Raw genomic sequence first — 16,314 nt, 5'->3', positions numbered from 1 at the left:
TACCACAGGGGGCTGTGAATCCCTATTGCAGCACTAATATACTAATGACTTATATCTATATCTATTTTTTTTTTCTTTCGTGGCTCAATTAAGTACTAAAAATGATTTTTTTTTCTCCACTGTGTAACAAAATACACAAATAAACCATGCTGTGATTTTATTTGTTTCCAAAAGTCAATAACTGCTCCTTAAAAACATATGAAAAAAGGAGGCAAGGGAGTTCAGGGAGTAATTGGGAGCTGAAGTAGGGTTAAGACGCTGAATATTTACTGGCCTCATCTCAGCAGAGAGCTGATTATACTGCAGCTGAACATCCGTACCATTCCCAGTGGCTGGGACTTGTTCCTCCCTCTCAGTGAAAGAAATAAAAGATTTATAGCAGGCCAACTCACAGCCTTAGTAAAGCTGAGGGAAAATTTGAACGCATTTTTTTTTTTCTTTCTCTTCTATGCGTATTTTTTTGCCGTTGAATTGGGGGCAGGCAAGGCCAAGAATGTAATAGACCTGTCAAGCATCTCCAGAGAGGAGCAACCAGCAGAGGAAGAGAAACAGGAGATTGGGCAGGAGGAGAGGGAGATAAGAGAGAAAAGGGCTTGTGAATGTTACTGAGTTGGGACAACAAGGGCATCACTCAGCATGGTTTTGAAAGAGTGAGCTGATTAAATAATGTAGTAAAACTGCTACTTGGAATCTGATTACATAGCCCACAAAAAGTAACAAACTTGACTGTTGCAGCAACAATTGGGTATCATTAGTTCATAATATTTAAAAAAAAAAAAAAAAAACATCTGTTACCTGTGCTTACTTTTTCCCTGTTAATTAGAGTCAAACTAAACTAAATGTAACCTGCAGGATCAATTTACTGATGTCTTTTCACATCAGTCTCATTACATCCTATAGCGCACCATATGGGAAAACAGGTTTCCATCCATGTTTAATTATGCATTTTAACTCATGAATGTTTAAACATGTGGTCCATCGAAGCACTCATGGCCCAAATGTGGAGCCTGAGGCTGGGTTGGGGGCAGATGAGATGAAGCTGGTTACTTTGTCTTAGTTCATAATAAAACAGTTGAAAAACCACCACAGTAATCTAAATTAAGCTCACTAATAAAAAAGAGATTAATCAGATTTTGAATTAATTTTCCTTTTTAAATTGGCTCTTGCTTTATGTTACATGTAGTGGCCTCACACGTTTTTATCTTCAAGCGCATTGTGTCTGTTTGATGCTTCTTTCTGAATTTGAAATGTATAACTCTGCTTTTTAGTGCAACCATGTTTTCTCACAAAATTTTCTATGAATGTGAGAGAGCGAGGTTTCATGTTGCTCAGACTCAGTTTACACATCATGGATGTGAATCTGCACAAAGTAAATCAAGGTTTTAATGAGCAACACTGTCAAAGGTGCTGCATCATAACAGCTGCTTGAATCACAGCTGAGTGTTTTTTGGCTTCTGTGTTTTTAGCAAGAAACATCTGGGGTGTCTCACTTTGTTGCTTCTTGCACGAACATAACTGTCTCATTACAGTTTGACAAATGCGCTCAAATTCTTAAATCAGGATTAGATACTTCTGCGGTACAAATCTGAAAACCACCACATTGTTAACTTTTTATCTGGAAACAACTTTAATTTTTGTTGTGATACTCTTAATTGTATTAAGGTAAGTCAAATAAGACGTCTTTCACTACAATAATATTAACTGGAAAGGATTTCAAACCAACTTCCACTTTTTCTACACTTTTTCACTTGTTTTATATTTCCATTTTCAGTGCTTTGTGGCATTGCTCATCTGTGTTTGTCAAAAATAGGGTGCATGGTGGTGCAATGGTTAGCACTGTTGCCTCACAGCAAGATGATCCTGGGATTGATTCCAGGATTCGTGGCTGTGTTGAGTTTGGATGTTCTCCCTGTGTCTGTGTGAGTTTCTTCAGGTACTCTTGTTTCCTCCAGCAGTCCAAAGATGTGCACATAAGGTTAACTGTTGATTCTAAAGTGGCCGTAGGTGTGAATGGCTCTCTGTCTCTCTGTGTTAGACTGGTAATATGTACAGTGTATGGCTCCTCTCACCCTGGGATATGCTCTAGCCCACTTGCAACCCTGAATTTGATTAGGAGAAGAGGATGGATGCTTTTCTGGCTGTAATTGTCATTTATAGTGAGTAAATACACTCACAGGACACTTTATGACGCACACATAACTAGTAATGGCCTTAATCCTTTGTGGTAGGGATTCAAAAAGGTGTTTAAAACATTCCTCAGAGATTTTGGTCCATATTGAGATGATGGCATCAGACAGTTGCTGCAGATTTGTCAGCTTCACGTCGATAATGTGAATCTTCCATCTGAGTACAGTGAACTCATTGTAACGTTCAAGAAACCAGTTTGAGATGATTTGAGCATTGTGACAAGGCATGTTGTCCTATTTGAAACAGAAGATGGATCTGGCTAAAAACAATACTTAGTATGCTGGGGCTTCAAGATTAAATGCTCTTCTGCTGCCTTGGTTGTAACAACTGGTTATTTGAGTTACTGTTATCTTCCTCTCAGCTCAAAGCAATCTATTCTCATCTCACCTCTGTTATCAACAAGGATTTTTTTGCCCAGAGAGCTGTTCTTATTGTATATTTTCTCTTCTCAGATTGTTCTCTAGAAAGTCTGGGACCAAAACCCATTCTACACTCAACAAAAATATAAACGCAACACCTTTGTTACTGCTCCCATTCCCCATGGGATGGACGTAGAGACCTAAAATTCATTCCAGATACACAATATAACCATCCCTCCCAAACAGTGGTCACAAATCAGTCCAAATGTGTGGTAGTGGGCACATCTGCTATATTGAGATAATCCATCCCACCTCACAGGTGTGCCACATCAGGATGCTGATCTGACATCATGAGTAGTGCACAGGTGTACCTCAGACTGCCCACAACAAAAGGCCACCCTGGAATGTGCAGTTTTGTCTCACAGCAAAATGCCACAGATGCCACAAGCAATGAGGGAGCGTGCAATTGACATGCTGACAGCAGGAATGTCAACCAGATCTGTCGCCCGTGCATTGAATCTTCATTTCTCAACCATAAGCCGTCTCCACAGGCGTTTCAGAGAATATGGCAGCACATCCAACCGGCCTCACAACCGCAGACCTCGTGTAACCACACCAGCCCAGGACCTCCACATCCAGCAGGTTCACCTCCAAGATCGTCTGAGACCAGCCACCCAGACAGCTGCTGGAACAATTGGTTTGCACAACCAAACAATTTCTGCACAAACTGTCAGAAACCGTCTCAGGGACGCTCAACTGCATGCCCGTCGTCCTCATCGGGGTCTTGACCTGACTCCAGCTCGTCGCCGTATTGTGTATCTGGAATGAATTTTAGGTCTCTACGTCCATCCCATGGGGAATGGGAGCAGTAACAAAGGTGTTGCGTTTATATTTTTGTTGAGTGTACATTCAAAGTCATCTTTCTTCCTCATTCGGGTGCTCAGTTTGAACTTCAGCCGGTTGTATTAACTTTGCTTCTATATCTAAATGCATCGAGTTGCTGCCATGTGATTGGCTGATTACATAGCTGTGTTGACGAGGACTTGAATTGCTACACAAATAAGGTGGCCAGTGAGCGTAAATAAAAATGAATCAGAGAAAATATACACCACTGGGACAAAGTGATAAGCTTAGAAGTTACTTTATCATTTCAATTCAAGATGACAAATATGCAAGTTATACAAACATCCATTTCCAGAAGTTGTCGAGCTTGTACTAAGTGGGAACCTTAGGGAACCAGGCTGCTGTATTTATATATGCATGGTTTGCTTTTCTCTGTGAAAAAGAGTTTATGCTAGCAGACATGATTGCACGGTAATGTGAAGTAAAACCAATGCACTGATTAATGGCGGCCTTTTAATTCCAATCACTGAAATCTGCCCAATTTATCACTTTAGTTTGGCAGTAGGTCTAACAACATGTACTAGACAGAGCCAAATAGGTGTACTTATTCATAATTTTAACCACTGAGGCTCTCCTTTTGTATCCTGCTTGTATTTTTTACATTTTAATTAATATCTTGTTATGTTTCACATTGCAGAAGTTGACTGTTTTATGAGAAAATGGTTGAGACATCAGTGGTATTCACAAACACTGAAATAAATAATATAAAATAATGAATAAAAATAATCTTTTCAGAAGTTTATAAAAACGTTTAATTGCAAATAAATCTTTTATTGAATGTTAATTTTATGTTGCTTTTCTTAGATAGGCGTGTTTTTAGACATAAATGTTCTTCATAGGGATTTTTCCACAAAGATATTCATTAAAAATAAACAGTTCTTATAATTACATCTTCTTATCATCACAAATTGAAAAATACGGAATGAATACATATGTATGTCTTGCCCAGAGATCTTCATGAAAACACATTTTTGAGTGAATAGGCATGTTAGAGTTAATGAAAGGCCATTATCTGGGTTTATAGAAGAATCTGTCATGGTCACATGGAGTTTTCATGTTTTCATCAATGTTTTTATCAATCACACATTAATTATGATTTTAGGCTTTGAGGCACATTTTTTTCACCACCCTGTTGCAGTAGGTGCAACATTTTAAATTTTGGTATTATTTTTCCCAGCTATCAATGTGATGTGCTCCCTCTCTTAAAACGACATAGCTGAACATAGCTGATTCTTTACACTATGATGCATCTTTAGCCCAAAGTCTCACTTTGTGTTTGGATTGCAAAACAAGAATTACTTTGCTTAAAAACAGGAGATAATTCTGTGACTAAAGCTTCTGGGAAATGTTTATGTTGTGATTAGATTGTTAGTCATGAAATATTCCTCGCAAGTTAAATCTTTTTCTTAGTAATTTGTGTTAAAAGTATTCGAGGTTCAATGTAACTTTTGTAGTTCAGTTCAAGAAAAAAATTTAATAAAATAAACAATCAGTTGCTTGGGACAAAATATGCCCCAGCATTGTTTGAAGACTTCATCTTCTCATTCTTATTATTGCAGTGCTTCAGCAGCTTTACAGAAGCTCTGCAGTCTGTCACTGGCAAATAGCTTTTTTCCTAGTTTTGCACTCTGTCTTGGGGCATCTTGCTCTTTGATGTTTTTAAACTAATTTGTGAAAGAGACTGAGGTAAGATGAGCTCGGTTTACAGTTGCTCAAATATGACTGCAGGAAAGTTGTTTATTTTGAAGAACAAATGTTTTAATTAAATATTCTTGCTTTAAGTGTTTGGTGTTGAGAGAGTGAGCTCAAAAACAGGTAAAGATGTCAAGGAAATTGGCTGAGAATCTGTACTGCAAACAGGTGATTCTCTAGTGAGCAAGTGAAGATAGCAACTAAAGAGTTTTTCCATGATCTGTCAATCATCTTATTGCAATTTATGTTGCAGCTGATTCTACAAATTGTCTTGAATGAAAAAAAACATTGTTTTTCCTGCATATTTTACAGCATTTACTACACACACACGCGCACACACACACACACACACACACACACACACACACACACACACACACACACAAATACAGAGGTTACAGTGGGTCAGATCAATCCAGAACAGCAATCCGACAATTTCAGTTAATGAGCAATAAAATCTGATAGGCAGGCTGATACTGTCGAATGAATGAATTTTTCATGTGCTTCCAGTGACTGCATGGAGATAGTTACTCAGTAATAAGAAAATAATGACATCCCATGGCCTGCTTACACCTAGAGCACATCATGCAGATATAAACTTGTGGTTGTGGTACTTCAGTATATAGGCAGAAGAGGTGCCTTTTTAAAGTGGCAGGCACATTCTGAGTGGGAAAAACATGTTATTGTGAAACCCTGAGTGATACAGAAAATTGTAAGAAAGAGAGGACAGGGGAGGGAGATGAAACTATTTTCAAAGGAAAGGACTGCAATTTTATAAACTAGATTTTAAAATCTTATGTCATGTGCTAATTCATTTTGGAGTTTTTAAACCAGATTTTGGATCTATGCATGTTCTGTTGCTGAATCAAGTTTCTTTTTGAATGTTTTGAAAAACTAACTGAATCATAGTAATTTTGTGTTTGCATAAAATATGTGTTAAGAAGTTTAGTGCAGGTTAAAAAGGTTAGTGATGTGCTGTGTAGGACTGGCGCTGGGCTGGCTCCCTTGCACCAGTTAGGCTAAATCAAGGCTAAAAGACAGAAATTTAATTCAAGGTGATAATGTTGCTTAGATGTACTCACCAAACCCACCTTTTATACTATTCATATTGTCAAGGGGGTTGGAAATTTGCCATATAGATCTCTGATTGTATCTTGTGAAATCAATCACTTGAGATGTCTTTAGATGCTGTTGCCAGTGGTTTGTCTATTGCAGTGGTTCTTAACCTGGGTTCGATCGAACCCTAGGGGTTCGGTGAGTCGGTCTCAGGGGTTCGGCAGAGCCTCCACTGCGGAGGTCGCAGAGGTCCAGCCACGCCCGAATTATCGTGTAAATTTGTGATGACACGCCCCCTTCTGGCCATCACTGGCTGCAGACGATCATGCTACACTGCTTGGCCAATCAGGGCTGCGGGGAATGTAGCGCGCGCAGTAGTCAACATGTGAATGTCGTGGTAGTACTTCGCGTGATTTTTTTTTAAACATTTTAATCCATACTAACTATGTCGGGCAAAAAAAGAAAGTGGTTGGACGAATATGTACAATATGGATTTACATGTATCATGGAACGTGATGGGAGTGAGCATCCTATCTGCATGATTTGCAACGCCAAGTTGAGCAACTCTAGTCTCGCACCGGCAAAACTAAAGGAACACTTCTTGAAGCTGCATGGAGACGGGGAATACAAGAACACAACACTTGCTGAATTCAAGGTGAAGAGAGCCAGATTCGATGAAAGGCCCACTCTGCCTGCTCTTGGATTTGTACCCGTTAACAAACCGATCCTCACAGCATCGTACGAAGTTGCTTACCTGATCGCAAAGCAGGGCAAGCCACACACCATTGGTGAAACACTCGTGAAACCAGCCGCGTTAAAGATGGCAAATCTGATACTCGGAACAGCGGCCGAAGGTAAATTATCACAAATTCCTCTTTCAAATGACACAGTCAGCGACAGAATAGAAGACATGAGTAAAGACATCTTGGCTCAAGTAGTCGCCGATCTGATTTCAAGCCCGGCAAAATTCAGCCTTCAGCTCGATGAGAGCACAGACGTTGCTAATCTAAGCCAGCTTACTGTTTTTGTGCGCTATGTGAAAGATGACATGATAAAAGAAGATTTTTTATTTTGTAAGCCTCTTACAACAACAACTAAGGCAGCCGATGTGAAGAAGCTTGTGGATGACTTCTTCGGAGACAACAATCTTTCATGGGACATGGTTTCTGCAGTTTGTACAGACGGAGCTCCCGTCATGCTGGGAAGAAACTCTGGTTTTGGTGCGCTAGTAAAAGCCGATGCACCACACATCATTGTGACTCATTGTATTTTGCACAGGCATGCATTGGCAACAAAAACCTTGCCTCCAAAAATGGCAGAAGTATTAAAAACAGTGGTGGAATGTGTGAACTATGTGCGAAATAGTGCTCTGAGGCACCGCATCTTCAGTGAGCTGTGTAAAGAAATGGGCTCTGAATTCGAGGTACTTCTGTACCATTCTAATGTTCGGTGGTTATCCCGGGGACAGGTGCTGAATCGTGTTTTTGCCATGCGTGTGGAATTAGCCCTGTTTTTGCAAGAGCACCAACACTGTCATGCAGATTGCTTCAAAAATCCTGAGTTCATTCTCATTTTAGCGTACATGGCTGATATATTCGCAGCTCTCAATCATCTCAATCAGCAGATGCAGGGTGGTGGAGTCAATATCATAGAAGCGGAAGAACACCTGAAGGCTTTTCAAAAAAAGCTAACGTTATGGAAACGACGAACAGAGAACAACAACTTTGCAAACTTCCCCCTTCTGGACAACTGTGTAAGTAAGGTCGAAGATGTGTCTGGAATCGGAGATGTTTCTGTATCCACAGAACTGAAGCAAACAATTGCAACGCACTTAGATGAGCTTGCAAAGTCTCTCGACAGATATTTCCCTACAAGAGAGTCATATCCAGCATGGGTGAGACAGCCGTTCACGTTTGCTGTTGAGACAGCAGATGTCAATGATGAATACCTTGACGAAATCATTGAAATTCAGCAGAGCCAGGTTCAACAGCAACTCTTCAGAACAACAACACTCTCAACGTTTTGGTGTCGACAAATGGACAAGTATCCAATTATTGCTAAGAAAGCCCTGGATTTTTTTATACCATTTGTTACAACATATCTTTGCGAGCAATCCTTTTCGACGATGCTGGACATAAAAACGAAGAAAAGGAACAGACTTTTCTGTGAAAATGACATGAGACTGGCACTTGCCAAGGTGAAGCCACGCATATCTGAACTGGTCTCTCAAAGGCAACAGCAGAAGTCACACTGATTTGCAGGTATGTAATTTGTTGTAAGTTCATGCATTGTGTTGGTTTTGTTCTTTGAACAAGGTGATGTTCATGTACGGCTCATTTTGTGCACCAGTAAAAAAACATATCTATGTCTTGAATTTGAAAAAAAAAAAAAAATTTCACTAAAGAGGGGTTCGGTGAATGCGCATATGAAACTGGTGGGGTTCGGTACCTCCAACAAGGTTAAGAACCACTGGTCTATTGATTTGTTCAGTTGAACTTGTCTAGGATATGGGTTGATTAACAATGCAGAGTAGAGGTCAGAGTCAGTCAGTAATTGTAATGTGATGCTCATGACGGAGCGGGTGGTGCTAAGGTGGTAAAAGTCTCACTTAATTCATTCATGGACTAACAAGAAAATTCAAACTGTGATGCTGCCAGTCAGTAGTCCGTTTCAACTTCCTGTTGCCGATAAATATTTCATGCAGCTTTTTGCATGCTGTCGTACAGCCTCTGTGTTTGAGTGTAACAGAAGAGAGCCAAAGACTTGTAAGCGAGGGGAAGAGAAGTTCTTATATATCTATATCATGTCTCCTCTCTGCAAAAAGACATCAGTGCCAGGCTACTAATCGCATGTTTCAAAGAAAAGGCTAGTTTAGATGAGATGTGTTGTTACTAATGTTTTCATTAATTAAGCGTATTGCGTTCCTTCTTTTGTCTAAAGCTAAATATTTGTCTGTTTTAGTAAACGACAAAGCTAAGGTTGTTCTCTGCGACAGACTCCCTCTGGAATTGGTTTTAAGATTTTTTTTCTGCAAAAAACTGCAACAAAAACAACAGAAAAAGTTCTCTTTCTGTTTCAAATAGGTTTAAAATTCATTTACTCATTTGCTGTGTCTAATAGCCTGCTGTTTCATGAGTCGTGGCTATGTTTTGAGATCTCAGATGTCATTTTATTTATCCCAGCTATCAATGTGATGTGCTCCCTCTCTTAAAACGACATAGCTGAACATAGCTGATTCTTTACACTATGATGCATCTTTAGCCCAAGGTCTCACTTTGTTTGGATTGCAAGACAAGAATTACTTTGCTTAAAAACAGGAGATAATTCTGTGACTAAAGCTTCTGGGAAATGTTTGTTGTGATCAGATTATTAGTCATGAAATATTCCTCGCAAGTTAAATCTTTTTCTTGATAATTTGTGTTAAAAGTATTCGAGGTTCAATGTAACGTTTGTAGTTCAGTTCAAGAAAAAAATAAAATAAACAATCAGTTGCTTGGGACAAAATATGCCCCAGCATTGTTTGAAGACTTCATCTTCTCATTCTTATTATTGCAGTGCTTCAGCAGCTTTACAGAAGCTCTGCAGTCTGTCACTGGCAAATAGCTTTTTTCCTAGTTTTGCACTCTGTCTTGGGGCATCTTGCTCTTTCATTCATTCATTTTTCATTTATTTATTCATTTTCAGGCACAACAAATACCTATATTGAACATAAAATACACAAAACAAAAAACAAAACTTGCCTGAAAAAGGAGTGGGACGAAGAAAACTTATTAAATCCCACCCCTATACTCACTCATCAACAAAAAAAAACAATAAACTTCCCGCAGCTACGCCCATCATTGCATACAGACCCATCAACAGCCCCGGGCAGATACAAGCATCTAAGCGGCAGCTCGCAACCAACAATTAGAGCCTTCATAACTGAATACAGAATATATAAATTATAAATTGCATTACCACAGGTAACAGGCAGTAATAACTACAAGTAACAAACACACATACATATACATACATATATATCTACACACACAAGTACATATATGTACATACATACATACGCACACTTTATTTTTTATTTTTTATTTTGGAATCCATACCAGCAATGGTAAGAGGACAGACATTACAGAGCACACTAAAACCCATCATTGAGTATACTGTGACCAGACCAACTGTTTGTAGAGAAATTTAAATCTATGAATATTTTTGCATTGTTTCAATTGTAAACTCAGACTGTTCCAGATTTTCACACCACATACAGACACACAAAAGCCTTTACGGGTTGTTCGAGTTCTGGGTAATTTGAATTCTCCAAAGCCTCTCACATTATAAACCTTTTCTCGAATTTCAAATCTAGTTTGTAAATTTGCCGGTAAAAGTTTAGTAAAAGCTTTATACAAAATTATGGATGTATTGTAATTAACCAGATCCTGGAATTTAAGTAACTTTGCCTGAAGAAAGAATTTGTGAGTATGATCTAGATAACCAGCCTTGTGAATAATACGCAGTGCTCGTTTCTGTACTGTGACTAATGGATTAGTTGTATTTTTATATGTATTTCCCCACACTTCCACACAATATGTAAGATATGGAAGAACCAGGGTACAGTACAGAGTACGAAGTGCATCTTTATCAAGGAATTGTTTCACTTTGTTCAAAACTGCGAGGCTTCTAGAAATTTTGGTTTTTATGTGTCTGACGTGGGGTTTCCATGAAATTTTGTTATCAATTATAACTCCCAAAAATTTGTTTTCACTCACATTATCAATTGGTACACCTTCAATGATAATTGGTAATTCTATATTATATTTTAAATTACCAAAAAACATTGCTTTAGTTTTATTTATATTTAATGATAATTTATTTATGTCCATCCATTTTTTTATTAATTTTAGCTCCCTGTTTACAGTCATTACAAGATCAGTATAATCATCGCTACTGAAAAATATGTTGGTGTCATCTGCGAACAGTATGAGTTTAAGTACTTGAGAAACATCAAAAATATCATTTATGTATACATTGAAAAGTTTTGGTCCCAACACTGACCCTTGGGGAACACCACATGTAATACCAAGTTTCTCTGAATGGTAATGCCCTATGCTAACATATTGTTCCCGACCTGTTAGGTAACTTTTTAACCAGTTACCAGCTTTCCCTCGAATACCATATCTTTCCAATTTATCCAGTAAAATTGAGTGATTGATTGTGTCGAAGGCCTTTTTGAGGTCAACAAAAATACCAACTGCATATTTATTTTTATCCAGTGTATCAGTAATTTCTTCTACTGCCTCAATTATCGCCATTGAAGTGGTTCTTTGCGTTCTGAAACCATACTGACCAACATTTATTATTTGATGTTTTTCAAGGAATTTTTCTAATCTTGAATTAAAAAGTTTTTCTAGAATTTTTGAGAATTGAGGCAGTAGAGAAATAGGCCTATAATTGGTAAAACTGTGTTTGTCATTACTTTTATATAGTGGTATTACTTTCGCAATTTTCATTTTTTTTGGAAAACAACCGGACTGAAATGATAAATTACAGATATATGTTAAGGGACTAGCAATATTCAGAATAACCTGTTTAACTACAGACATATTTATGTCATGATAATCCATTGAAGACTTACTTTTACATTTTAATGTGATATTTATTACTTCTTGCTCATTTGTAGCTGAGAGGAACAGTGAAAAGGGATTTGATTTTATATTACTGATATTTTCATTTTTATGACACGGGATGTCCGCTGCTAGTTCAGGGCCAACATTTATGAAGAATTTATTGAACCCATCGACAATATTACTCATGTTGTGATTTTCACCATTTGCATCAGTAAAATATTCAGGATATGATGTTCCAGAAGATCCTTGTTTAATTAAGTTGTTTAACACATCCCAAGTTCCTTTTATATTGTTTTTATTTTCATATAATCTTCTTCTATAATAAAGTTGTTTGCTCGTTCTTATAATATCAGTCAATTTATTTCTATATGCTTTATATCTTTGTTCCACTTCTTTTGTTTTTACTTTGATAAACTGTTTATACAGATTGTTTTTCTTTTTGCAAGCATTAATAATTCCTTTTGTGAGCCAAGGACTTTTTATCTTTTTTTTCTTTGTCATGTGTTTGTTTACAGGACAATGTTTATTGTACCTGTGATGGCATGCCACACATGGTAAGCTCCACACCTCATCACCCGTTGATTCACTTTAGTTTAATTTACAGTCACTACTTTAAAATATTCTATTTATTGTTCAATATCATTTCTTTATTAAATGTATTCATTTTTCCATCACACCTTCCAATGTTTATATGGAGTGCACACATATTAACCTTGCAAGGTCAAAGTTCTGTTTTATGTTATATTAATACATCTTTCTTTGTTTGAGTTACCTGGGGGTTGGTGTCTCCTCCTGTCTGGCAAAAGGTGTGGCAAAGGGCTGGGAGACCTGAAGTACTGCTGACAGCCTAATTGGATTGCACCACATGCTTCATTGCCTGGGGGGTGTTTCATGTTTGTTTAAATGTTTTGTATTAGTTGGTTATATGGCAGCCATCTTGTTTTCCCCCGTGTGTGTCATTTGGTTTAGCTAAACCAGTATTTAAGTCCCCCTGTGTGTCATTTCAGCAGGTCAGTTTGCCATATGTTTGTTTGAGGTTTTGTTAATTATTATCTTGAGTTTAGTCTATTGAGTTGACCTCTTTTATTGGTCTGCCTGTTTAAGTTTTGGCTTTGTTAAATATATTTTCATATTTTTGGGTCAATAAAACCCGTTTTTTTTGAATTAAAACCACCTGTGTCCTTTATGCTTTACTGCTTGGTCCCTGACAGTACCACATAGTAAAAATATCTAGAAAATTATCATAAGCCTTGTCCACATCTGACTCTTCATACACCGAACTCCAATCTTGTTGTGCTTAATCGAAATTGAAGGCATGAATTGCTTCTTCATTTATTGTTCGCTTTGCTATCATGATCTTGGTATCTATTTTTTTTAAATCACAGTCACACAAAGTAAAAACTGGTAAGTGGTCAGTTATATCACAGACAAACAGACCACTATTAATTTGGAAATCCATGACATTAGTAAAAATGTTGTCAATAATAGTGGCGCTATGTGATGTTATTCTGCTTGGCTTTGTTATTGTTGGATATAGTGATAAGCTGTACATTGTGTCAGTAAAGTCATCTTTGATGTTGATGTTTTGAGATCTCAGATGTCATTTTATGGTAAGGATTAGGGTGCGGCTCATGATTAAGATCGTCATCAGTCGACACTACTGGGTTGTAAACCACATTCAGCAAACAATAAATTCTTTTGATGGCACACAAATGAGTGTTACATGTCATTTCAGGATACTGGGGTGCTGAGTCTAATGATTCCCCTAAAAACAAAGATTCCTAAAGAACATGCTTGTCATTTGCGTCATTTACAGAACATAACCTGCCATCAGATTCAGTGTGACATTAAAATAAAGTCTTCACATGAAACCCAATTGACAGGGTTTTTTTCTCATAAAGATTGTAACATTATGATGCAAAACTTGTGCAGCATAAATCAATTTCTCAGCACTTCATCTGTATGCTGACAACAATCCACATTTCTTCCCCCCAAAAATATGGAGCATTACTTTATTTCTGAGCAATTTCTCATGAATTATTCTGTACAGCCCACAAACTGGGTTTGAGCGACAGCTTGCACAAACACCCTACTCCTGATGGCCCTTTGGTCAAAAGAATTGCACCGTCCTTAGTTCACCCTTCAAATTGAATTACATCAACTAGTTGTGGATTACAGTACCACTGTGCATCAATATCGCCAAAGGGAGAGCATGGCTTATAGAGAGCAGTCAGTGAATAATGCATCCTAAAAATACAAACAAAAACGAGGCAATTAATAAACTAATGTTTTCACACAGCTCACCCAACACACTGATGCATGCATTGCACATGTGGATTAGTGTTTCTCTCACTGACCTAACATCAATAATTCTTTTTATGCTATGGACAGGTTATGTAGGTAAAACCTTTGTGTATTGAACACTGATAATACATACATAATTGATCAAATATGACTGACTGTGTTAAAACTTTCATGGGTGGAAGGCATGTCAGAACAAACAGAATACTGACTCAGTGATGAGCATCCATACGGCTTATAAATGCTATAAGCTGTCACAGTGCAATTATAGTTTATATATGAAGTGTGTGTGTGTGTGTGTGTGTGTGTGTCGTCATTAATTCAGAAGCATGCTGGTCAGTGAGTATTAGGATGTTCAGTTAGTATTACATTACACATGTAAGTGGTAAGTGGTTCTTCTATAGCACTCTCCTCTACTAAAAAGGCTTTAAACAAAATACCTCATATACACAAGCACTTTTTTCCTACACTTAAGTGCTTTCTAGCAAATACTCTGATGGATGGTTTGGAGAGCAACTTGTGGTTCAGTATCTTGCACAAGCATACTGCATGCACACTGGAGCAGGCAGGAATTGAACAATCGATCTTCCAATTAGTAGATGGCTTGCTTTAACTCGTGCATGTCTAATTTCCCCTATGCGTTTACATGAAAGGTGTCATGTTGGCAGCAACGAATCAATCTAAAAGCTGAATTCATGGATCATATTACTCTTTTTCCACAGAAAACACAGAGACATTATCCTGTGTTCCAAAGGTTGCAGGTTAGTGGTGTAAAAGAGTTCGAGCAGCAGATTAGAATGAAGTACGCTAACATTTTATACGGTTTCTACAGCATCAAACTAATTTGAACGTATTCCTCTGACAGTGCAATGCACAGTTTGTGTTTCATGTGGTTTTAGGAAGCTACACATATAAAAGGTACACCCCCAGCAGAGAATCTATATCACACTTAAAACATGCTGTAAATAAAAGAATTAGTGAAAACGTGGGGTGGGGCTTCCATCTGATTTTTAACCCCCTCGGACCATAACCTGCTCCTGACTGTTTTAGTTTTTGCTCTGGCAGCTGCAGACTTCCTGTTGTTTAAGAGTTTGAGAGTAAAGATTGAATATAAAAACAGATTTGAAACATAGGCTTGGTAAAAATTTGATCACATCACCAATTACAGTGTGGGGTTTGTGTTTTAGGATCATATATTAATGCTTTCAGAACAATAAATTTTTTGCTGCCAAGAGATAGAAAATCAAGGAATAAAGTTGGGTCTCATAGTTAATATTTATTACTGACAGCCATTAGAGAAACACAAAGAGATGCTGCTTTGCTTTGGGCCTCAGCTTTCTTAATTCATATACAGGCATAAACCCAGAATGATTTGCAGTATTTTTAACACTGTCTTTGCATAATTTTTAACCCTGTAAGACCCAACCTATCGAAAACAGCCAGAAAATTCAAATTCTTTGGAATTTAGATGTTTATTAACCCTTATAACAAAATCCACAATTTCTTTTTGCTGTATCATGTTGCGTATGATATATTTTTATTACATATTTATTATATATATTTTTGTATCACATTTGATACATTGGGCATTTTTGGCAACTTTTTGTTAAAAACAATGTTAATTTTATACAAAAAAGGAGAATTTTGTCCATAACATTTTGAAAGTATGGCAAGTGTTGATCATGTTGATGAGATAGAGGTCTCAGAAACTCATATATCATATATGATACAAAGGGCATTATAGGATTAAATGGAAGTTGATTGTCTGTGATATAAGAAATATGATTAGCTAAATAAGTTTTCCTTTTTACAAGAAAACATTGCGTAGCACCTTTTCTGGCAGCATAACCACCTGCAGACAGCAGCGGGAAGAAATCCAGGCAATAATGGGAGCGTCAAAACTAACTAACTAAAAACTAACATAAAAAACTGAGTGTGCAGTATCCAATGATTTTCCTTTACTCTGTGCCCTTTGTGTGGTTACAAAGCTGTCTGTCTGAGGTGAGACCAAAGACAAAGTTCCAATAATAAGCGTTCCTTCGTTCTCCTTTCCTGTCAGAAAAAGTAGCCACTCATCTTTGGATCTATTTTAAAAGACAGAATCAAATGCACAGTGGGCCATGAAGGGCCCCACAGTAATTATGTGTCTCCTGCTTTTTTGTGTCATTAATTTTCAGCCTGACCATGTTCACTGGAGCAAG

The 16,314-nt window shown here is 37.6% G+C and overlaps 1 protein-coding gene across 1 annotated transcript; it reads left to right on the top strand.

Annotated features, from left to right (window-relative positions):
* The first annotated feature begins 6,642 nt into the window (after nt 1-6,642).
* LOC146622684 (protein FAM200C-like) lies at nt 6,643-8,451 on the top strand. Its single transcript, XM_085364900.1, has one exon. It carries the CDS (start codon nt 6,643-6,645, stop codon nt 8,449-8,451), a length of 1,809 nt encoding a protein of 602 aa, XP_085221026.1.
* Nucleotides 8,452-16,314: the final 7,863 nt, after the last annotated feature.

The sequence above is a fragment of the Diplotaxodon limnothrissa genome, linkage group LG11 (genome assembly GCF_057381915.1).
Source record: "Diplotaxodon limnothrissa isolate DT_005_m linkage group LG11, D_limnothrissa_male_GT1.1, whole genome shotgun sequence".
In the NCBI taxonomy this organism is placed as follows: Eukaryota; Metazoa; Chordata; class Actinopteri; order Cichliformes; family Cichlidae; genus Diplotaxodon; species Diplotaxodon limnothrissa.
Note: the sequence above shows the minus strand (reverse complement) of the source record. Positions and strands in the feature narration are given on the sequence as shown.